Source organism: Ips typographus, linkage group LG10 (genome assembly GCF_016097725.1).
Source record: "Ips typographus isolate SLU linkage group LG10, UJ_Ityp_2.0, whole genome shotgun sequence".
Classification (NCBI taxonomy): domain Eukaryota; kingdom Metazoa; phylum Arthropoda; class Insecta; order Coleoptera; family Curculionidae; genus Ips; species Ips typographus.
In genome coordinates, this window is record NC_138431.1 from 6,502,466 (window position 1) to 6,523,905 (window position 21,440).

At 38.6% G+C, this 21,440-nt stretch overlaps 5 protein-coding genes across 8 annotated transcripts in view; 3 read left to right on the top strand and 2 right to left on the bottom strand.

Annotated features, from left to right (window-relative positions):
- Nucleotides 1-12: 12 nt before the first annotated feature.
- Nucleotides 13-1,749, top strand: LOC145734473 (uncharacterized). The gene is made up of 7 exons (XM_081987870.1): nucleotides 13-166; nucleotides 217-622; nucleotides 678-790; nucleotides 837-1,048; nucleotides 1,103-1,322; nucleotides 1,373-1,559; nucleotides 1,616-1,749. The coding sequence occupies exons 1-7, from the start codon at nucleotides 164-166 to the stop codon at nucleotides 1,711-1,713; spliced, it is 1,239 nt and encodes a 412-aa protein (XP_081843996.1). The 5' UTR covers nucleotides 13-163; the 3' UTR covers nucleotides 1,714-1,749.
- LOC145734479 (zinc transporter ZIP1-like) lies at nucleotides 1,727-4,039 on the bottom strand. The gene is made up of 3 exons (XM_081987884.1): nucleotides 3,202-4,039; nucleotides 2,642-2,851; nucleotides 1,727-1,959 (listed from the first exon to the last, which is right to left on the bottom strand). The coding sequence occupies exons 1-3, from the start codon at nucleotides 4,037-4,039 to the stop codon at nucleotides 1,877-1,879; spliced, it is 1,131 nt and encodes a 376-aa protein (XP_081844010.1). The 3' UTR covers nucleotides 1,727-1,876.
- LOC145734487 (zinc transporter ZIP3-like) lies at nucleotides 3,936-10,946 on the top strand. 4 transcript variants are annotated; one of them, XM_081987894.1, is made up of 6 exons: nucleotides 3,936-4,078; nucleotides 4,605-4,841; nucleotides 6,218-6,456; nucleotides 9,634-9,862; nucleotides 9,974-10,154; nucleotides 10,207-10,946. In XM_081987894.1, exons 4-6 carry the CDS (start codon nucleotides 9,646-9,648, stop codon nucleotides 10,847-10,849), a joined length of 1,041 nt encoding a protein of 346 aa, XP_081844020.1. In that variant the 5' UTR covers nucleotides 3,936-4,078; nucleotides 4,605-4,841; nucleotides 6,218-6,456; nucleotides 9,634-9,645; the 3' UTR covers nucleotides 10,850-10,946. The 4 variants fall into 4 exon arrangements, with proteins under 4 accessions (XP_081844020.1, XP_081844023.1, XP_081844022.1 ...); XM_081987897.1 differs by lacking the exons at nucleotides 3,936-4,078; nucleotides 4,605-4,841; nucleotides 6,218-6,456 and adding an exon at nucleotides 7,288-7,888; XM_081987896.1 differs by lacking the exons at nucleotides 3,936-4,078; nucleotides 4,605-4,841; nucleotides 6,218-6,456 and adding an exon at nucleotides 8,145-8,460.
- A 109-nt stretch (nucleotides 10,947-11,055) lies between these two features.
- On the top strand, nucleotides 11,056-12,285 carry Rrp42 (exosome complex component Rrp42). Its single transcript, XM_081987905.1, has 5 exons — nucleotides 11,056-11,221; nucleotides 11,279-11,475; nucleotides 11,527-11,692; nucleotides 11,744-11,923; nucleotides 11,969-12,285. Exons 1-5 carry the CDS (start codon nucleotides 11,174-11,176, stop codon nucleotides 12,227-12,229), a joined length of 852 nt encoding a protein of 283 aa, XP_081844031.1. The 5' UTR covers nucleotides 11,056-11,173; the 3' UTR covers nucleotides 12,230-12,285.
- Nucleotides 12,280-21,440, bottom strand: part of ftz-f1 (ftz transcription factor 1) — a 29,468-nt gene continuing 20,307 nt past the window's right edge. The window contains 6 exon segments of the mRNA XM_081987823.1: nucleotides 12,280-14,502; nucleotides 14,504-14,646; nucleotides 14,724-14,824; nucleotides 14,890-15,148; nucleotides 17,704-18,189; nucleotides 18,245-18,456. Of these exon segments, the coding sequence (XP_081843949.1) occupies nucleotides 14,469-14,502; nucleotides 14,504-14,646; nucleotides 14,724-14,824; nucleotides 14,890-15,148; nucleotides 17,704-18,189; nucleotides 18,245-18,456 (1,235 nt within the window). The 3' untranslated portion in view covers nucleotides 12,280-14,468.

Consider the following 21,440-nt stretch of genomic DNA (forward strand, 5'->3'; position numbering starts at 1 on the left):
TTTAAACTAAAACTAAGGTCAGCATATTTGTGGCAACATTGCAAATTTTGACAGTTGACAAACATCTTAACCTCTAAAGCGGTTTGTTTACATGTTTTTTTTTTATCCCTGTTTGTGTAGTGTTTTGTACAATTTTCCGCAGTTGCATTAAAATTTTAACACAATGGTAAGTAGAAACAACAAGCTGAACGAATTATACTTAAGTAATTTTCGTAGACTTTCTTCTGTGTCACTAGCACCAAACTGCCAGTTCCTAAAAGTGTTCCTGAGCCAATTTGTAGGGACAATTTTGATTTTGCCGAAGCCCTAAGCTCAGTTTACCCCATTTTAAGTTTAGTGTTCGACTACTTGCCGTACAGCGACCTTAAAAACTGTCTTAAAGTTAGTGAATCATGGAGAAATCAAGCCCAACAAACCTTAGCAAAACGAAAGGAAGTTGATTGGTTCACCTGTTACAGAGTGAAAAGAAAGTGTCTTCACTCGTGCAATCTGATGGCCCACAGTAAAAATATACACTACAGCAATGCTGAAGTGGCCATCATTTTTTATAATAGTTTGAAATTTCATTTAAATGAGTGTGTTTGTGTGCACAGCAACCCCTCTAAACAAACTAGACTAACTGGTAAGTGGACATCTTTTTGTCTGGGTGTTTGAAAAATGTTTAAATATGTTTCAAGCTCCTGAGTACTTTGAGACACATTTAATCCCACCCAAAATAGATTACTGTTTGTTATCAGTGCACAAAGCTGCCTCCTATTTTGATTCAAGTCGCAGTGTAGATAATGTAGAGGTAAGGGTTTTGCTCTTTGAAGTTACCAATAATTCAAAGTACGTAGTATTTTGGTTCAATTTTCGACGGTGTAATCATCCCAAAAATACCTTCATTGCGTACAGCGATGTTTGTATGTAACGCCAGCAAACGACAGGAACTGGAAGAATGTGTAAAGTTGCATTTACGTCCAAACGAAACACCCAAGTGTTTGCTATTGTTTTGCAAAAGCCAGTTGCACGAATCGTTGTACAATATTCTGGAATTTATAGTGCCCAAGTGAGTTTTTTGGTTAGGTAGTCTAGTGGTGTTAACATATTGAAATTATTCAAGGGAATCACCCAATTCAGTGGCACTGGGGGGTGGTATTATAAAAGGAACCAAAACCTTCCAGAACGTGAGTAATGTCAAACAAGTATCCACATCCAAGACTGTATTGTGTATAGTATTTCTAAAAGACACTAGGGTGCAAGAGGATAATTTTCACGCCTACTCGATTGTGATTAAGGGGTCAGGACTGTCTAAAGAAGAATTTGACAGTCACTTATACCAAGTAAGTGCGATATGCATGAAAAACTAAAAAATACTGTTGGGAGTTTGTAGCTGAGAAACCGCACGACGTTGAAACGTCATAGCGTAGGTTTCCGATTTTGCTGCTCCAGCAAGTACCAAACCTCGGAACTACAGTCGTTTAAGGAAGTTTTTCCTACAGTTCCTATTGTAGGCCTGGAAGCGTACGGGGAATTTGGCTGGAACTGTTATCCAGACCGACCTGTCGAAAACCTTGCCGGTACTATTGTTGGTTAACAATTTTTTTAGGGAGATACAAACGTATTGTTTTTTTAGGCAAATCCCACAAATACAAACGACGGAAAATTCATAAAGATTTTCCCACGGCAGAAAACGAGTTTTCTACGGTGTTTGTGTTGTTAACGTGGAATTAATTTAAGTGTGAAATTAATATATTTATGTTTTTATTATTTGTCTCGTCTTCACTCTGAAGTCACACAAAAGTTTTACGCTTATTACTAAATTTCCTCACAGGATTTAAAAATATCACTTTTGAGTTCCAAAGACAAAATGGCACTTGATTCGGACACTGAAGAATTAAACGACCAATTGTGTGGTGTCCTCCAGGTCTTCGTGGTGATGGTGGTGATGCTCGTGACCGTGAGAATGTTCGTGTCCCACTGAAACATACCATACAGAGTGAACTCAATTTAAATGTTTTACTATAACAATCAACTTGTAGCCACATATAAAACAACAAAGAAGCGACCATTTTAGGATCCCTTGACTATCAAGCAAAGAATGCATTATTTGAAGGTCGGTGAGTAATTAAAATGGGTTTTATTGGCTTGATGTAAGTTACGTAAGGTGTGTGGTGTAAAATGGCTGAAACGAGATTTTGAGCGCAAAAAATCGAAAGCTTTTTCTATCTATTCCCTCACACTTGTGTATATCAGGTGAATGCGTTGAAGCGTGACTGTTAATTAAAGTTGTGTGTGTAGATTGACCGCCGTTGACCTTCCGTTCATCCACGTTACACCAACTTTTGCTTTTACACCGGTTTACCCTACTTTCTACGGTTTTGCGTTATTAAATCGTTTATTTCCTGCATAACTTACAAATATCTTGGGGTTGATTGAATCTTTAAAGTGTTTTACTAGCTTGATGTTAACCCTGACTGTAGAATAACAATAAGTAGTGGGTTTTTCACCAACAATTTCTTCCGCGTACTTTCAATTACACATTAACGATGTCCTTGAAAACTTAAATTCAATCAGTTGCTTATTTTAAAACCGGTAATTCCCCTTTTGTTTATTCAGGTCTAGAAACATATCTTTCAAGGATGTTTCACGAAAAACTTACTCAGTACTTGCAGAGCGAACATGACCAGAAATCCAGCTAGGATTGCTAACAACTGCCAGATACCGCTGTGTCTGTTGTCTCTCTCTCTGGACAACACCTCGAAGAAGACGACGTAGAGTAAAGTGCCAGCTGCCATACCCTGCAGGACCACGCAGGTGATGTTCTCTTGGTTGCTGTCCAAGTCGCTTAAAATAATTCCAATCCCAATACCTGGGTAATTGTAAATAAATCAGTTTTTATCTTCATAGTAAAGGGTAAGGCCGCATTCGTTTTCAAGCTTCATGGAGCGAGCAGAGCGTTTTTGACGTCACAATGACGTAATTTGACATTTGGTCAAATTATGGTTTTCCCAAATTACGTCATCGTGACGTCAAAAAAGCTCTGCTAGCTCCATGGAGCGTGAAAACGAATGAGGCCTAAGTGGAGTTAATAGGAAAATGGTTTGACAGTCTGTCACGTGACATCTTGACCTCCAACCATTTTACTTTAACTACGTCACCAAACATAGTCATGTGATTGGTCAAAAAAATACAATCTGTCATATTTAATTAATAACTAACCTAAAGGAGTAACTACTGCAAAGGTTCCAATGTAGAGCACCACCAGCATCGCTTTAGTCTTGGAGGATACCAATTCGATACCCACACAGAATCCGATTACTAGTTTGTGGGTGGCGATGGCACCAAACAAGTACCACACCTTCTCCACGCTCCCCTCCAAGCCTACGGCCAAGCCTTCAAAGATGGCGTGGAAACTCAACGCCACCACGGCCAAGAAACCGCTCAAAGGGTTTTTATTGGTGCCCTCAATCACGTGATGGTGATGATGGGCTTTCTGCCGCTCGATATTGATGGTTGTTTGAGAATTGAGGAGATCCTTATTTGAATTGGAAATGTAGCTGATGTTGCCGTCGTCGAATTTGGTTAGAGTCACTCTGGGAATGTTCAGGTTGTCGTTTTTCCTCGAGCTGCACCGTAACGAAAACGAGCGGTGTAGAGTTTCGTCGTGCGTTTTCTTATCCAGCACCAAATGCACCAGCTCCTCGATCAAATACACGAAAAAGAAGCCCAAACAAAATACGAGTTCAGAGGGCGGTATACCGTGAAGGTTCACGTGGAGCTTATTCTGACCTTCCAAGGAAGCAAAAAACTCCCGAACTTCCGGTTGCAAATGGAGGAATGTGGTGAAAAGTAGGACACCACCCCCAAAGCACAGTAACAGCGAGAGAAAAAGGTTTTTGTCGCCATCTATCGATTTGAAGGACGGTAATTTAGCAAGCTTAATTGGCAGGACACCTAAGAGGAATGAGGACAGGCCTAGGACCAGCATGGCCACTACTTTGGCTATGATCAGATCATTGTTGCCGGCGGATTCATTGTGAATAGTCGTCGCATCCATCTTGGTTGTTTCCTCGTCAATGGTTCATCATTTATACAGGCAAGTTTATCTGCAACAATAAAAAATTTTATAGAGGTTACGCCATTGGTTTGTTAACATAAATGCTGTTTAAATCTAAATTTTTATTGTTTAAAACGTAATTACTGAATGTTTTATGTTCATACAATGCTCCAACATAAATTTGTGGTATTCCCCTTCCCTATCAGGGTTTTTAAAATGTCTGACATACCATGTTGCCAATAGTAGACCAGAATTGATTCTTAATCTAAATTAAAGTTGTAGCGGCAACGTCAGACGGTATCACCACTAAAATTAGTATGTAACCTAATTTAATTTGATTTACAAAGACAATTTGATATTCAACAGTGATTGAACAAGTGTGTTTACTCATAAAATGTTGACTATAAGAATCTGACTATAAGTTTAGGTGAAATTGCAAGCACTGGCAACGTTGCAAGTGAATGACAGACGACAGCGGGGAATCGTTAATAACATAACCTTAAAATCAGTTTGTTGTTATTTTCAATTTGCCTGTTAAATGTTAAATCATTTCCGATTATTTTAGCGTTTGCTGGTAATTATTCGCAATTAAACAAGATCAGTGCTTTTCCACAAGTCTAAGGAACGAAATTGTAATTGATGAATGATGGAAGAACAAATTCGTCTTTAGTGAAGAATGGATGAACTTGGCAGACACTTTTTATGCCCCCAAAAATAGGAAACAGTTTGGAAAACCCTGTGAAAAACATTTAAAGAAGGTTTCCTAAGGGATATGAACTAAACAACAACAAAATTGGTTCAGGTATTGTCACACTTTGATATTTTAAATTATAAGCTTTTTCACTTTTTTGACCAATCACAAACCACTGTGCATATAAGGTACTTTTTGTCTATTTGGGGTTATTCCAAGCTAAAAGTATAATTTTCACTTGTCTATATGTGTGTAAATAAAACGGCGATTTCCAATCCCATAAAACAACGAAAAGTCAGTCACTTTCCATTCACGTGATTACAATAAAACGTTCTGTTCAGAATTGGAAAGTAAGTGGAAAAAAGCACAACCAACAATTATTATTATTGTTTAGTCACTCCTATTGCCAATACCTTTTTCCACTTTAAAACCAATGAAATTGAAGGGACTGGAAAAAACTGCTTAGTAAACAATTACGTCTTGTTAAGTAATTTTAAAAGTGGCGAAATTTGTGGTTAAGGGTTTGTGCAAGCAGTGAAAAAGTTTAAATTTTTTGGGTAATGTCCTTATTAGCTTAATTTGCCATAAGTAAGGGAGTGTGAGGGCAAGCTACAATCAACCGTAATGATATCATATTGTTTACTTAATTATTGCTCAATTACTCATTGTAATATTAATTAATGCAGCCAGGAAATCTTCAAGTAATTAATTTGCTGTAATATAAAAACACAGAGATTACTGATGGTGTGTGTCACCATGTTTTTCCTGTATTAAGGTACTAGTGAATAATAAATAAGGTAATGTCCAAAAATGGATCCCCCTGTAAACTGTAATGGTGCTACGCACTAATTAATCATTCAGGTACATTTGCACATTGTAAGCAAAAACTAGGCTTAATCCGGTCGTAGATCTAAACTCATCACATCCTGTAATCTCTGTTTCACATTTTAGACAATGCAAATAATGTTACCTTATTAAATTATTCCAGTATCTAGCCAGTTTTCACTAAATCGTCTAGGTTCAGTATTTAGAATGAGTTTTTTGACCTAAACTAGTCTCGACCAGGTGTCTATAATAATTAACATACCGAATTAATTACGGTTGATTCAATAACAAATCAATTTTTAGAAATTTCTGATCCGAGCAACAATTATGATTATATTGTAGTGTTGAATAATCTGGTAATTTGAGATAATTGAAATTTGTGGTATTTTCCGCAAAATACCAATTACATTACCTGCTGAAGGTAACACTATACGTTAAACAGATAACACTTTAAAACTGAACACTCTTGTTCACTTACGGTACTATTTTAAATCCTAATTGCGGATTAGGGTGGTAAACACCACATCCAGATAACATTATCGGCTACCTGACTGACGCCAGAGGTACACACACACAAGTCTATATTGACCTGTCAAATTGTTCAATTATTACCTTCACAAGAGTTCAATTCAAAGTTTGACAGTTGACGTTTGTAATTTCAGCGGTCAGATGACTTAAAACAACATCGAGGTCGCCCAGTAAAAGCGCTAATAAGACCTAAACGATGCTTTGATTAGTCGGGGAGGAAGTAAATTAACCTTTACTGGTCGTCGAGAACGGTCAGAATGTGGCCGGATTTTAGTTGGAGCAGGAAAAATCTGTGCCATTTTTGACGACCATGACCTCGACTACACGGAAAATGGCGTCTGACGCTAACCAATCCAAGCTGAGGCGTTTTTGAGTAAGTACCTACTTTTGTACTGTTCTATTAAAATTAAGTTTTTAATAATTGCTGCAGTTAATGCTAAATAACTTCCTAATTTGACATACTTTTGTAAGACTTGTATATGTCTATGGATAGCTATTGAAATAAGCTTTCCAAAAATATTTCCATTTGAGTTGGTAAATTTGATAGTTTGGCCGCCAGAGAGCTTCAAAGTTGACCAAAGAGATTTTTGTACACTCTTCCAATCAATTACTCTTCTAGACAAACTTAACTGAAGTTTAATAATTCTGCTACTTAGGACACTAAAATAAATCAATTAATAGGTGACTCAAGCACTAAACCGTTATTAATTTCAGTAAAAAAATAAAAAGTAAATAGTCAAGATTGAATCATTATTACAAAGCAAAAAACAACATTAATAACCATGAACGACAGTGTTACACTTAACAATTTAGTAGCCAAGGCCTTTGAAAGTCAGCAGGTAGTTGGTACTCACGTAGTGTAACTTCCTCGAAGGCGGTTACCACTTAAATTCGCAGACGAACCGAACGCACACAAAAGATTGCGGAGAGGAAACGCGTGCATTCACTGCGAGTACCACCGTCAGTACTGCCGCGTACCAATCAGTCGAATGAATGATGATGATGGCAGGATTGGTGGTACCGCGAAGAAGTACGACCAGGAACTTTCGAGTGGTAACCGCAGTCGCTATAGGTTGCAGTATATGTTTGTTTGGTGATTTTTCAAATATGACCCGTTCACCTTGTTTGGTACTTTATTGTGGTTGGAATTGAGGGGATTCTTAAAAGTACTGTATAAATTACAAACAAATTTCCGTTGAAATAACCTTGTAATAACCATCTAATGTGGATAATTATTGTCTGCTAGATACATTGTTATTAACCGATTAAAGATTTAATTTCCGAGAGAAACTGATGCTGTTACGATATCACTATTAGAAATCGAACATTCTTCATTTGTTCCATTATTCTCTATAAAATAGAATTTATCGCGCTTTTTATTATGCGGTTAAGAAATATTAATACAGCAAAAATGTTATCTATATCCGCGAGTTCAATTGCCTCGTATCTCGGTAAATTGTCGTCTAGGATGAAAAGGAAGAACCTAATTTCGTTCTAGTTTTATGCACTTGTGGGCGTAATTACTCATAAAATGTCTAGCCTGAAAATGTTACGGTTTTCCAGTTGTGGCCCAGATTGGTTGGTAATTTGACCTACAGGGGGAGCTGCTCAATTTTAGTCAAACACACTGCACTCAAGTGACAGCTGCATTAACTCCACTAAAATCTATTTAATTTACTTTGAATATTAATTTCTTTAGGTGTTTTACGTACAATAAGTGTCCCTGGTTTTTTGTCCTTTAAACGTTGTGCAACACCACAAGAGAATTTACCTCCGGCAAACATTTAAAATGAGAATTTTGTCTGGTAAGTTGATTTTGGAGAAACTTTGCTTGTACCAATCGATTCTATGGATTAATAGACGAGTTTGGTCGATTTAAGGCGTTTTGAACCTAGAAAAAGTGGTATTTTAACTTTTTTGTCAACTAAACGTCAAAGTAGGGGAATTTTTGCTCGTCCGTTTGATCCTTGAAGTAGTAACACGTACATGGAGAGGAGTCGTGTAATACTCACTTTTACAAAATTGCGTTGACAAGTTTAATTCCAATTAGGCGATTAATAAAAAATCGTTTAACAGAGCACTCTCGCTCTCACTTTCACCCGCACCAAAACCAATACTCTCTCACAAATCATTATCTATATAATCAGATTCTATAAAATCTATAGTGGCCCTCAAACTATCTATTTATAGCCGATGATGTAGCAAGCAGATATTTCTTCATTTTATCTATATGTCTGGGTATCCATAGAATCAGTAATTAAAGACGTGTGATTTCTTATATAAATAGGCCAGATAATACAATCTTACGTGCTTTTGTGTCGCGTTATCTGCCAGAAACATTTCCACCAAGATTTTGTGATTTATAAGTGTTTTTCATGTAGGTTTGGTCTTAATTTAATTCTGTTAAATTGTATGTAATTTAAAACTAAAGTAAATATTAGTTTTGATACTGAGATTTGAAATCTCTCTGTCTCGTTTTGTTGTAATAATAGTAAATCAAACTGGACACAGATAGAAAGGGACAGAGTTTGGTGTTTATACTCGATCAACTCAATTTTTTAATTACAATTAAAGGAACTTTACAGGGTGTCTCAAATGTTCTTCATGGTGTTGTAATTGCACTTTTCACTACTTTATGTGGCACTTGTCGGTTTGGTGGTTTTTAAGCAACTGTTTAGGTACCCATCAGAAAACAAATTACGCTCGGCGCCAATCGTTGCAGAACGACAATAAATTTTCAATTCGCATTTGAAGATCGAAAAAAAAAAACGGTTCCTTGCAGGCGAAACAATGCAGCCACCTTCGATTTCCTGCTGAAAAACTTTTACCCGATTTAAGCGAAAAAACAATTTCGTTTACTGTTAGACGTTATTTTAGCTACAAGGGCGCGGACGATTTCGTAAAAGTGGTATAAAAGTGACGGTTGTCGTCGTTACCAACCCAGAAACATGACAGTAATCATCTAGTCAACTCCTTAAAAAAATAAAATAAAGTTTCTTGTGCTTTTATTCAAACCGGTAAGTCTTCTCTGTTGCATTAATTAAATCATGGTGTGTAAACTTAATAAATATGTATATAAGTCAAAACATATTAATAACACCCATTAAATAGTCTGGTGCTTGTTATATAATCGTTTTATACCTGAAAAGTTTAAAGTTTTGCATTAAAACATCAATGTTACTTTTATAGTTTCATGAGTTTTCTTCTATTGTTATTTGATAGGTTAATTAAGAAAGCGGTTTTGACAGTTGTGACGTACTGACTAGTGGTGTTGCCAGACTTAGTTTTTTCTTTCTTTCCGATTTAGGCAAATTTAAGAATACCCAAATAGCTCACCCTGTATCAGTTCACGCCTTGTCACCGATTAACACATACTGTTTTAAGTTAAAGTGGCCGATAAATAAACAATAGGAAGACCAGGTTTTTTTGATCGTTGTTTATTGTTTCCCTAAACAATTAAAACGGTAATACAAACTTGAAAAAGCGCGTATCGAATTTCCTTCACTTATATAACAACAATGCTAAACTAACGGGTTCTTATTGTACGAAGATTGTCGTCGATATGCTGGAAGTGATCCCCGTACGACACGGCAACCATGGAGGTAACAATTCGAGTGACGGAGGCAATCCCAACGTTGCCAAAGCGACCGCCATGTGCGTGTTGTTTGTGTGCTCGTTGACGCTCGGGCTAATTCCAATCAAACTGACTAAATGGCTGATGAAGAAAAACAAAACGAAAGGACCACCTGATAGTAACACTTATGTCCAGATGCTTTTAGGTGAGTTTGGTTCAAATCATTCATTCCTATACGTCATGACATTGTCCTTCATGAGTTTATTGTCAACCCTGTCCTTCCAGTCACTCATCTGTCAAATATGTTACTAAATAGGACTTGGCGGTGGTGTTTTGTTGTGCACCACGTTCCTACACTTACTCCCCGAAGTGGCCGAAACGTTCGAGGAACTAAACTACACCCCAAACATGGAAATTCACTACGCGGAACTGTTGATGTGCATCGGGTTTTTCGTGATGTACTTCGTTGAGGAATGCGTGCACGTCTATCTGCGCCGGTATTATCACTTTCTTTTTTTCTTGATCTTTATCTCACTCTGTCAATTTTAGACGTGAAGCTAAAGCGGCCAATCCATCGGCGTTGTTTCGCACGCTGTCAATCAGACGAGGTGACACTCCGCGTCAATCGTTGGCTCAAGAGACCAAACTGAGCGACGTCACGGCCAACGCGGATTTCGGTAAACATCATCATCACGATCACCATGGTGAGCATCATCACAGTCACGTTATACCGGGCGAGGTGGACTCGACTGTCAAAGCAATTCGCGGCCTTTTGATCGTGCTAGCCTTGTCCGTTCACGAACTGTTCGAAGGGCTTTCAGTTGGTTTGGAATCGAGCGCAGGCAATGTTTGGTACATGTTTGGCGCTGTCAGCGCTCACAAATTGGTGATCGCTTTTTGCATTGGTGTGGAGCTGGTGACGTCAGGGATGAAGACGTTTCTGGTGGTTATTTACGTGTTTACGTTCGCTGTGGTTAGTCCACTGGGTATTGGCATCGGAATGGCTATCAGCAACATTGAGCAGGATTCGTCCGATGTGGTGTCGGTGTTTTTGCAAGGTTTGGCCTCTGGCACTTTGCTTTATGTAGTTTTCTTTGAAATCCTGCAAAACGAGAGGAAAAGCGGTTTGAGACAATTCTTTTCCGTTATGTTCGGGTTTATATGCATGTTTGCCATCACTGTTTTCGGTTAGTAAATTACAAAACCAAGTTTTCTCCTCAACTGTATCAGTTGCATTTCCTTTTATGTAAATTAATTATGTACTTTACTCCAAACAATAAATTCTTAAACACAGAACAGTTTTTTATTTTGTGTCTTCTGGACACTGTGGTGAAAAGAGTAGTTAGGCAACACTGTCTAAACAATAAGCTGAATCTAACATGGCAACCTAGCACCAGCAGACAGTTATAGGTTATGTTTTGTAGTTTGTTTGGTTTCATGTCTTTAAGTAACTAAACAAGCATCTTAGGGCCCCTTTCCTAACATTTCAAACCCTTAAGGGAGGTCTACAATAACCATGGCATTGTCCGAAGCTGAAAAAACGTTTATTCTGCACGGTGTGGCTGTAAGTATCCTTTTGTACACAACTAGCCGTTTTGAGCCCCAAAAACAACTAAAATAGGACAATTTTCGGGTTGATGGACGTGATCGGGAAGGCTACCGGTCAGTGGAAGTGGAAACGGACATTGTCCAGCACGCTTTCGGATCGGCTAGGTTGCGTTTGACCAATACTGATGTTTTAGTGGCAGTGAAGATTGAGGTGGACACCCCCTTGCCTGAAAGACCTTTAGAGGGAAAACTCGAATTTTTTGTTGACTGGTTAGTATGCCTCATCAGTTGAAAGTCTTATTTTACGGTAATTTGACTTAGTTCAGCCAATGCCACTCCAGATTTTGAAGGGAGAGGTGGTGATGACTTAGCAGTTGAATTAGTCAATATATTGTCATCTGCATACAGTTCTTACCACACTCTTGATTTGAGGAAAATGTGTATATTGAAAGGACGCAAGTGCTGGAAATTATATGTGGATGTTTTGGTAATTACTCCTAAAAAAAACCCCAACTTACCTAACTAACTTAAAGAAAAGATTTTAGAATGTGGGGGCAATTTATTTGATGCCGTGTCTCTTGCAGTGAAATCAGCTTTATTTAATACTCAAGTCCCAAAAATTAAAGCAGTCAATGTGGATGGAGATAACATAGAAATTGAAGTGTCAGACAATGTTTTTGACTGTGAAAGACTGGATGTTAGCAACGCCCCCATTCTGGTAAGCTTTCTGTATAATTCAATTTTAATCTAACATTCTGAATAGGTTACAGTGTGTAAAATTGGAGAGCATTGTATAGTGGATCCAAGTCTGGAGGAGGAACAGTGCTCTGTTGGGTCTGTAGTGGTGGCCATATCTGGACAGCATTTCAGTACTATAACCTCCATAGGAGTAGGTTCCTTGCATGAGGATACTTTGTTTGAGTGTCTTGACTTAGGACAGAAAGTGGGGACAAGATTAAATGGGGCTTTAATGGAAATGTTGGAACAAATATTGCCTAATCAAGATGTGGGTTTTTTGAAGTAAATAATTATAATAATAATAAGGGATTGTGTGTTTAATAAAAACATTTTAAATTTAAATCTACAAACAACTTCACTTTATTCCACATAAATTATATTTACAACCTCTCAATCACACTGGTTTGTTTTAAAATTATTAGTGTTGAACTTTACACAATGTATAATAGCAACTTTTTATATAAATATAGAATTTTTATGACGTAAGCAACAGGGAAAGTGGTGGGGGAGGAGAAACCTCTAAACACTTCCTCCCCTTGCAGTTTTTTTAGGTTAGGTCATGTAGGCCTTACCGCGCAAACGTATCAACAGTTAACAATCTACTATCCTCTTAACAATATACATATCTATATATAGTAATAATAATAATAATAATAATCAAACTATAAATGGTAAAGTATGTACAAAAAAAGGGGTTTAAATTCCGTAACAGTGTGATACAGGCTTTAGTGTGTTGTCACAATTAATAATAATAATAATAATAATTAACAAATACAGGTAACACATACTTCTTTGCTAAGCACCATATATATTTTAAAAACGAATATCACTACGCTTTTGCTTTGGAGGGTTCGCACTCTCTTTCTCTGTACAAGTTTTAAATGTTTTAAGCTTAACATTATGTACAGGTCAGCCACGTTATTTTAAAAAAATAAAGCTTTATCCCCGGCCGCGGGACCCAAAACACCAAAAATTCCAATGTGATGGCTTATTCGTAACATTTTATATAATAAAAATTCCCTTTTGTGATGCAACGACGGAGGTTCCGTAACAACAGTATATATTGTATATAATAGCCTTTATCACAGTTCGGGCGTACAAAAATAAATATATACTTTTATGCTCTCTCTTTCTCTAACTTTGCTTGGTTTTTTTTTTTGAAAAATATAATAAACGCTTTCATATAACGACATGTTTTCGATTGTAGTTTGCTTCGAGGAATCAAAATACAGGTCTAGTACCGCATTATCACAATTTTATACAACAAATTATTCCGGTTTTTCAAAACTCTTTTTACGTATAGGAACCCATTTTAAGTTGATGACGACCGCCAGAGGGCGTTTCAGAATTTTTGACACTTAAAGTGGAGTAACCACGGTAACCAGCACGTCGTAAACAATTGGGTGCTCTTACATAACCAATCACTATCTACATATGTATATATATATCGTATATAGTAAAAGTAGCAATTATTATTATTATTATTAAAAAAAATCAAAAACCCGTCCACAGTACCGGACGCTTAACAAAACCTATTCACAATTAATAGGAAAAGAGAGAAAAACTTAAGAAAGAGACAACTAATAATAAAGTAGGCTTCGAGTTAGTCTCCGACACCGCGGTAGAAGGAAAAATTATTCGGTTAGTAAGTGAGTGACGTTTCAGCAACGAGCCGATTGGTGGTCTTTCTTAACAATAGAGGCGCATTCGCCAACTGTCCAGATCAGCTCGTCAACGTCTTAAAAAACCCATTCGTGCACCATTCAAATTCACTTGCACGCTCTTATTTTTAAACCTGAACTATTAACGTGGATGCCCTTCAATCCCAACAGGAGCGCATCTCTGGAATGTGTATTTTTCCTTTAAAACGATAACAGAAAAAAAAAATCGCAACCAAAGCCCGGATGGCACTCCCTTCACGATTAAAACAAAAATACTAAATACGTGCGACCAAGACAATTCCGAGCGGTGTTGTCATTTTACGTAAGTACAGTGTAACAAATTCTCTGCGTTTTTACTTTAAAAAAACCCTCAGTTGTGACTACATGGCAACACCGCCTAGAATTGATAAAAAATCACTCCCGCTCTCTAAAACTAGTTTCGTACTTACTACAAAAAAAAAAAAAAAAGTAATGGTGAGTGGGGGTGGACGGTACTGTGGGCGCGTACGACACACGATTAAAGCTCGGTTCTCATGTATCCGGAATTAGTACTTCTATGTCGATTGACAAAAGAGTGAAAGAGACAAAAAATAAATGCGATTCATCATTGGTTTTATTTCAAATTAAATTGCGAAATCTTGCATGTTTTGTTTTCTGTCATGAATGTCACTTGTCAGTCCGGTCCGCTTACGGAAACACGCTGATTGGCTGAACGATATTCCGCTAATGTTCCGTATTCATGTGAACCAAGCTTTACAGGTAAAAAGAAAACAGAAAGGGTCCGCCCTTCGATGGCCGTCCGTCAATTGTTTCAAAATCAACCGCCGGCCGGTATTGCACACGGATATGGTAACGACAAACTGTTTAGTAGCGCGAAACGGCAACCGCGCCTCCGTTATTTCCGTTTCGCGTGCAACATCTCCATGAGAAGCGTCTGCGTCGGCGCCGAACCGTTGCAATGCTTCACGTACAGGTGCTCTTCCCCCCGTACCGCCAACGAGTGAATCTCCTGCAGGATCGCCTGCATTTTGTTGAATTTATCCTAAAAATGATTTAAATTAATCTTCAATAGTGCGACGTAATTTGACAGTTCAGTCAATCACGAATACTGAAACTAACCTGGATTTGAGGATAACACGTGACGCAATATTCGAGTAGGGCCTGTTGCACTTGCTCGTACCCCTCTTGCACGTGTTTCCTATTGGTGATGCCCCTCACTTCTGCTGTAAAATAGAAACAACAAATCGAAACATAACCTCACCGCTTAATGACACTAGTAACTCACCTGGATTCAATAGCAGCATAAATTTAATACAAATGTAGTCGCTGACGTCAAACTTTAGTTCTTGCAGTTTGGCGGTGATGGCGTTGAAGTGGTCGGCCAGGGCCGGCACGCCCAACAGGCCCAGACTGAGCAGATCGAACTTTTGCCCGTTGTGCAACGTCGTTTCGTCCGGCAAACTGTTGTGCATCCGTTGATGGATGTGATCGAGCACCAACATGTCGGACCACGAGTGTTGCAACAGCTTCATTTGGTCGTCCACCTAAACCACATAATAATACTAATTAAAATCAAAATTGGCAACAGTGTAAAGAGTATGGCAACGCTGTCAGTATATTAGAATTAGATAACATATGAGAGAATCGACGCGATGTGCTTGTGTGTTGTTGTAGTCGTTAACAGCACGAGGAGTCCCCCCCGCCCCTCCAACTATTAACTACTAGTCAAGTAGGCCATTGTTAGTGGGTCAAGAACGATTCAGACGACTGGTATTACGAAATATCATTAAATGGTGGCAAAAATCGAAAGTTGAGAGCGTAACGCGTTAGATTCGCTTTTGTTTTCCATACCATAAAGTATTGATTTCAAACCTTTATAAGAGAGTTTGATTTTGATTCAACAATCAGACTAGATCGAGCAACACAAATATCACATGACCACTATATTAGAAAATTTGCTTAATACCGCGTGACCAGCTGTCAAGGATAGTAATCCTCACTCCAAACAAAGCTGGCCATGATTTAATTCTGTCAAGAACATTAAGCACTCAGTTTTGAAAATTGCCTAAATTACAGCACTGTTTGTGTATTTTAGGACAAAATGCATAGAAGTAGTTTATGAGACATAATGCCACTAAAATTTCAACAACCTACCTTGGCTTCAATAAATAGTAAAATCTTCCAGTAAAAAGAGCCAGATTCGAAATATCCAATTGCACTTAAGCTTTATTTGTTGTTTGGTAATACTCATGGATGTGACAAAACTGATCAAGTTATACATTTAACCTGAAAAACCATCAAATTTTCCGAGAAAAAAAGCACAGAAATGACACCAACAAATCGATGTTTATGCTTGAGCGGCCATGTTGGTTTAAAATTTGACAGGTATGTTGGATTGCCTATTCAATCAGACCGCTCTGAATATAGGTCTGTCACGTGCCCACTTTATCAGACAGTTTGTTTACAAACACGTGACCAGTCAGGATGTGCTTTAGCCTCCAAACGAACTAAAGCCGATAATTTCCTTATTGATCATAATGTTTTGGCGGGATACTTTATCTGGTTTTTAAATTTTAGGACATCCGATGAAGTAGAATTTTGTTCAACTTTTGTTGTAATAAACTGAATAATAAAAACACAATTCTGCATTCTGTTGTTTTGTTTATAGACATTTTTGTGCTTTCACTTAACAATTAATTTTTGATAGAATGGTCTAAAATGGTGAACGCAAACGAAAATAAACGTAAATTACGAACAATAAATTTTGATTAATAAAATACGTTTCGGGCAATCGTTTCGTCGTATACTGGTCACCTGAGAATTAAAAATTACATTTTATTTCGACCAATAAGAATGTAGCATTTTCGACCAATTACAAGAGTTTCGTGTATTCGTGTCGTCGAATCACGGACTCATGCGACTTTAGCTCCTGTCATTTATACAATCTTGTCAACAATATTAGGAAGCAATAGTCCCGTTTCTTACCGCCATACTATTTTAAAGACGTTTGTTAGAGCAAGATACAAATAGATATCAGTTTTGCACTGCACTGGGTTTATCATTCCCAACTGAAATTAATACAGAGCAGTAATGTGAAAATTAAAAAATGCAAATTTCCTTTACGCATGACCGTGCGCCCGTAACGAGTTGCGTGGCAGTTACTGTAATTAATAAACTCTGAACTGGCCTAATTAAAAACGACGTGACTCAGATTGGGGGATAAATCGACTAGGAAGGACCTTCGACTCGGAACAATAAACACTCTTCCTGATGCAGAAAGAGACAGAAAAAATTATTATTCTAACGGATCCGAACTAAACCGCTACTAATAACCGCGTGGATTGCATCAAGTCGTCATTGAATTACCATTATTATTGTTGTTAATTCTAATAACCCACATAATTAGACAGGGACAGGTTTTAAATGCACATCGTCGCCAATAAGCGAGGAAGAGTCTTTCCCACTTTACTTGTAGATTACGTAAAACCGGCGACGTTGCTGTCGAAAGTGAAAATATCGGTTATTGCGTCTATTGAGGCCAAGTTCAACAAAAATCGAGGCGATACACTTTTTAAAGCAGGCCGTATTGAGGTTATGACTCACCCACCGAAGGGAGGGTTTGTGTTTGGCCACCACTTCATTTCTTTTGACTCCCTGGAGGGTCTTTTCGGAAGTGGTTTCAGTAGACTTACAGTGACTGTGCAGCATATATGCATGAGAGAGAGAGAGAGAGAGAGAAAACATTATGATGTGTGCAATATTGCCGGCGACCCAAATAGTAAGCCATGTCGAACTCCGTAATCTCGAGTTATTGAGAAACAACGTTCAGTTTACCAAATTGAGCCGCATTTAAATAAATTTTAACGATGGCGTGCCCGTTTCTTTCGTACGTGCTTCAATTGACTGAACAAAAAATTGTAAAGAGACCGCAGTACGAAATAGTACCAAATATTAATTGATGAATTAACCTTACACACACAGTGTGTAAATTTCAGCACAGTGATTGGTCAAACTAACCAACAGTGAAGCGTGTTTTTTGTCATTTTAAACTAATTATGTCACATTCAGTATATTCTTCTCTTCAGGGATGTAAACTCACCTTGAGATCCTTGAAAAATATCGAGTTTCTCGCCCAGTCGACCTGCGAGAACAAGTTCTGATCTAAAACTTTGCACATCAGCTCAAACAAATCAACCTCGCATTGGTTGTACGTTTGACTTTGTAGCAAGTTGTAGAGCGAGTTTTGCCATTCCCGATCGTCGATCGCCTGGACAAAGTCCCGGATGAGGGGCGACGCTTTGTTGGGTGCCACCCCCGGCAACGACGTGTCAAACTGGAACGATTTGGGACTGAGCGAATGGGGTGACGTTGTGGTGGAGTTGGCGGCGCCCCACAACTTCTGATCGATGCTGGGGTTCTGTGAGGCAGTCGGACCTCCACCACCGCCGCCACCGCCACCCGGCACGCCCACTATTTGAAGGGCGGGTTGTTGGCTGTTGGACAGTTGCATTTGGGGATTCACCTGCCCCAGAGCAACTGCGATAGGCGATGGGGATGAGTCCGGTGACGACGTCAACGACGACACCTAGCAACAAAACAAATAAAAAATAAAGTGGAGCCTTGTCAAACCATCTACTCACCTGAGGTATTTGAATTTCCTGCTTTATGTGGATGTTGGCGAAGGGCGACGTGCCCGGTTGGCTGCTGTACATGTCAGTGGACAGTTGCGCTCCTCTCAGAGTCTGCGCGGCCAACTGTCTCTGTCTCATAATTTGCAGTTTGCGCGCTCTATCTCTTTTGTACATAGGTCCAAACTTGTTTCTGCCGCCTCTCATCCTGTCAGCTCGAACAGCTGCAATCAAACAAGGACAATCATGTATTGCAGCATTTTGCGAGAAGGAAATAATAATATGTCAAGGCCAAAGTCGATGGCACAAAGAACCAACGCGGACGATACGCCAGACGCAAAAAACCAAAGAAAATTATATAGTAAGGCTAAAACACACACACACACATGGTATTGGAGCGGTGTTGTCACTTCTACACACCTCAAAAGCAAAAAAAAAACAATTGCACTAGCTATTTGATCCCAAACATCCTGCTTCAAAGTAAACTGGTAGTGTTTAACGCAAACATTCTGTTGACTTCGGATTTGCAAAATGTTCCATTATTAGCAGCAATTCTCAGAATTCAACCACTTGATATAGTGGCTCTAAAAATGTTTTTCCACACACTAAAAGTGTTGTGAACGTTACTGTTAGGAAAAATGATTTTAACAAGTTTGACAACATCGCAAAACAAACATTTTTCTCCGCGATGTGCCGAAGAACCAGAATGTTGATAAAATTGCTACGGAATAGTAAATACACGGTCGACCTTGGGCTACTTCCATACTATTCAACGAAAGAAAAATCGGCTGCATTACCGAACGTTAATTTCGCGCAAATAACCGCACTAACACCGACCTTGAGTACCACTTTTTACCGCAAGTATACATTTCTTAAAAAGTAGCACTTTCGTGGATTTTAGGATGAAACTGAGGAAGCTCACTGCAAGAGCGTCGGGCCGAAAAACGAAAGCGCAAACATTACGCTAGAGAACATTTCGAAACGTTTTGATTTCACTTCTTTTCTGCTTTCGGGCCGGTTTCACTTCGCATACAAAACTGGAGTAAAACTGCCGAAATTCGGTTAGATAATACGACACCCAGTCCAGTAGAATCTCGGTCGGGCTGAAGTAACCGCACATACTCACCGCAGATGCTGGCGAAAAACAACCAAAAAAACAGTTTCTAGGTTTTAATTAAAGGTAACCGTTAGATAAAAAAAAGATTTGGCGGCGAACTTCATGTCGGTTCAGGAGCAAATCGACTTTCTCTCTGGCCTTGAACGAGTTGCGTAACAAAGACTTGTCGAAGGTCTATTAATAGCACGGTGAAACACACGGCCGGGTTCGCGGAACCCGTCCATTCGGTACCATCGATGTTCATTTTCGATTCTTATCAATGAAGCCCGGTGCTCAAGTTTGAGAACCACTAACATTACCATGTATCACAAAATCTTGACAAAATTGATGATTTGGTGAAGGAATCACACACACACACACAGTGTTTAGTTTGTGATTGACCAATCCTGTATCTGAGATATAGGCAATTAAACTAAGGCCTAGTACTTTCAGTTCAGAATAACTTTATTCTAAGAATAATATCTATGGAAATCAGACGCTGCTATTGGTCAATTTCGTCATTTCTAAAAAAATTATCCTAAGAATAAATTTATTCGGAGGTGAAAGTACCGGCCCTAAAGAAAATAAACCATTTTGATGGGTTGGGCACAAGTTTTGTTAAACATAGTGTGAAGATTTTCGCTGTTTTGGATTGGGTAGGGTACATATCGTGCTTAATTTCGTTAAGGTAGTCTTAACAAGACTGAAATTTTCGTTCTTGTTAACTTTACTGAGCTTTAAAATAAAACAAACTTACTGTTTCAATGAAATTGAGTTTTTAAAGGCAATAGATAAAAGATAAAATTAACCAAAACATTTTTATAACAAAATTGGGGCAAAAACAAAAACTAGGAAATACCTTGAATTGGTCCCTGGATACCGAGTCCTACTCAAAATGCCTGAAACCAGTCGCATTTTAACCAGTACGCACAATACACACCTGAAGATACACTATTTGTAATTATTTTCGCTAATTGCGACTTAAAACTATCATTTATAGTTTAGTTACTTTTGAATTAATTGAACTTTGCATCTGCAATTTTTAAGAACGACGCCATTAACCACAAACCTCGTCAGCTGTCAAGTAACTTCACTACGCATCAACTGGCGAATGTCAAAAAGAGGCAGTGACTTTGTAATACCTAGAATCGTCACACGTCTACGTAACAACGGTCATTCAATTAGGCAATTGAGTAACCCACTTCTGGTGATTAAGCGATTTTGATAAGATCGTACAAAGAGCAGTGTCTGTTTGACTTACGGGTGCACCGTTCTGGTGTGACGTAACCGTCGTGTGGTTGAAATTAAAATTTCCCCTACCACGTGACCGAAAAAAAAAACCCACATTCCGGGGTGTAGAACCGCAAGTGTCGATTTTTCTGGTTTTCTGGGTGCACTTTGAGATATTGCCACGGTTTGGCGGGCATCTAGGTCGTCGTCTAATGTTCGCCCGGAATCCAGCCTATTATTGTCGAAACCGGCAAAGAGCGAGAGTGTTTCGAATATTTAAATGTAACTGTGTCAAACGGCTCACGTTATAAACAATAATTATTGCCGAAAGGCTGTTGCGACAGGTTGGATTGTTGTTGTTGTTGGCGGTTTGTCTGTATAGGCGTGATCGGTCTTTGTATCCCAGTTCTTTCGATTAACGCCATTTTGAATTCACTAAAATGTCAATTGTGGAAAATTCGAACTAATAGGCACGCATTTTTTTTGACAGTTGACTAGAATATAGAGGCAGTGTTGCCACGTTATTTATTATTATTGGCTGGGAGAAATCCTTTGGGAGACTTCCTAGGCGGCTACGACAAGGCCGTCCGCATTAAAACAGGATTAAGGTGGCCTTGGGGCCGTTGCATGTCGCGCTCCAAGCTATTTCCAGACGTCCGGGGGCACAAAATCGCTGTTTTTCGGGCTGTCGCACGTTTCACTCTTTTCGCTTTCGGAAATGCAATTTTCCATTGTTGCCAACCAATGAGACTAAAAATTTAAAAATTTTTTGGGACACCCCGCGTTATATACAGTTGAGCAACAACATTACCAAACACACACATAGAGACTAATAAACAAACCGTAATTATTAACTTAACACATTAGATGGTTGCCCCCACT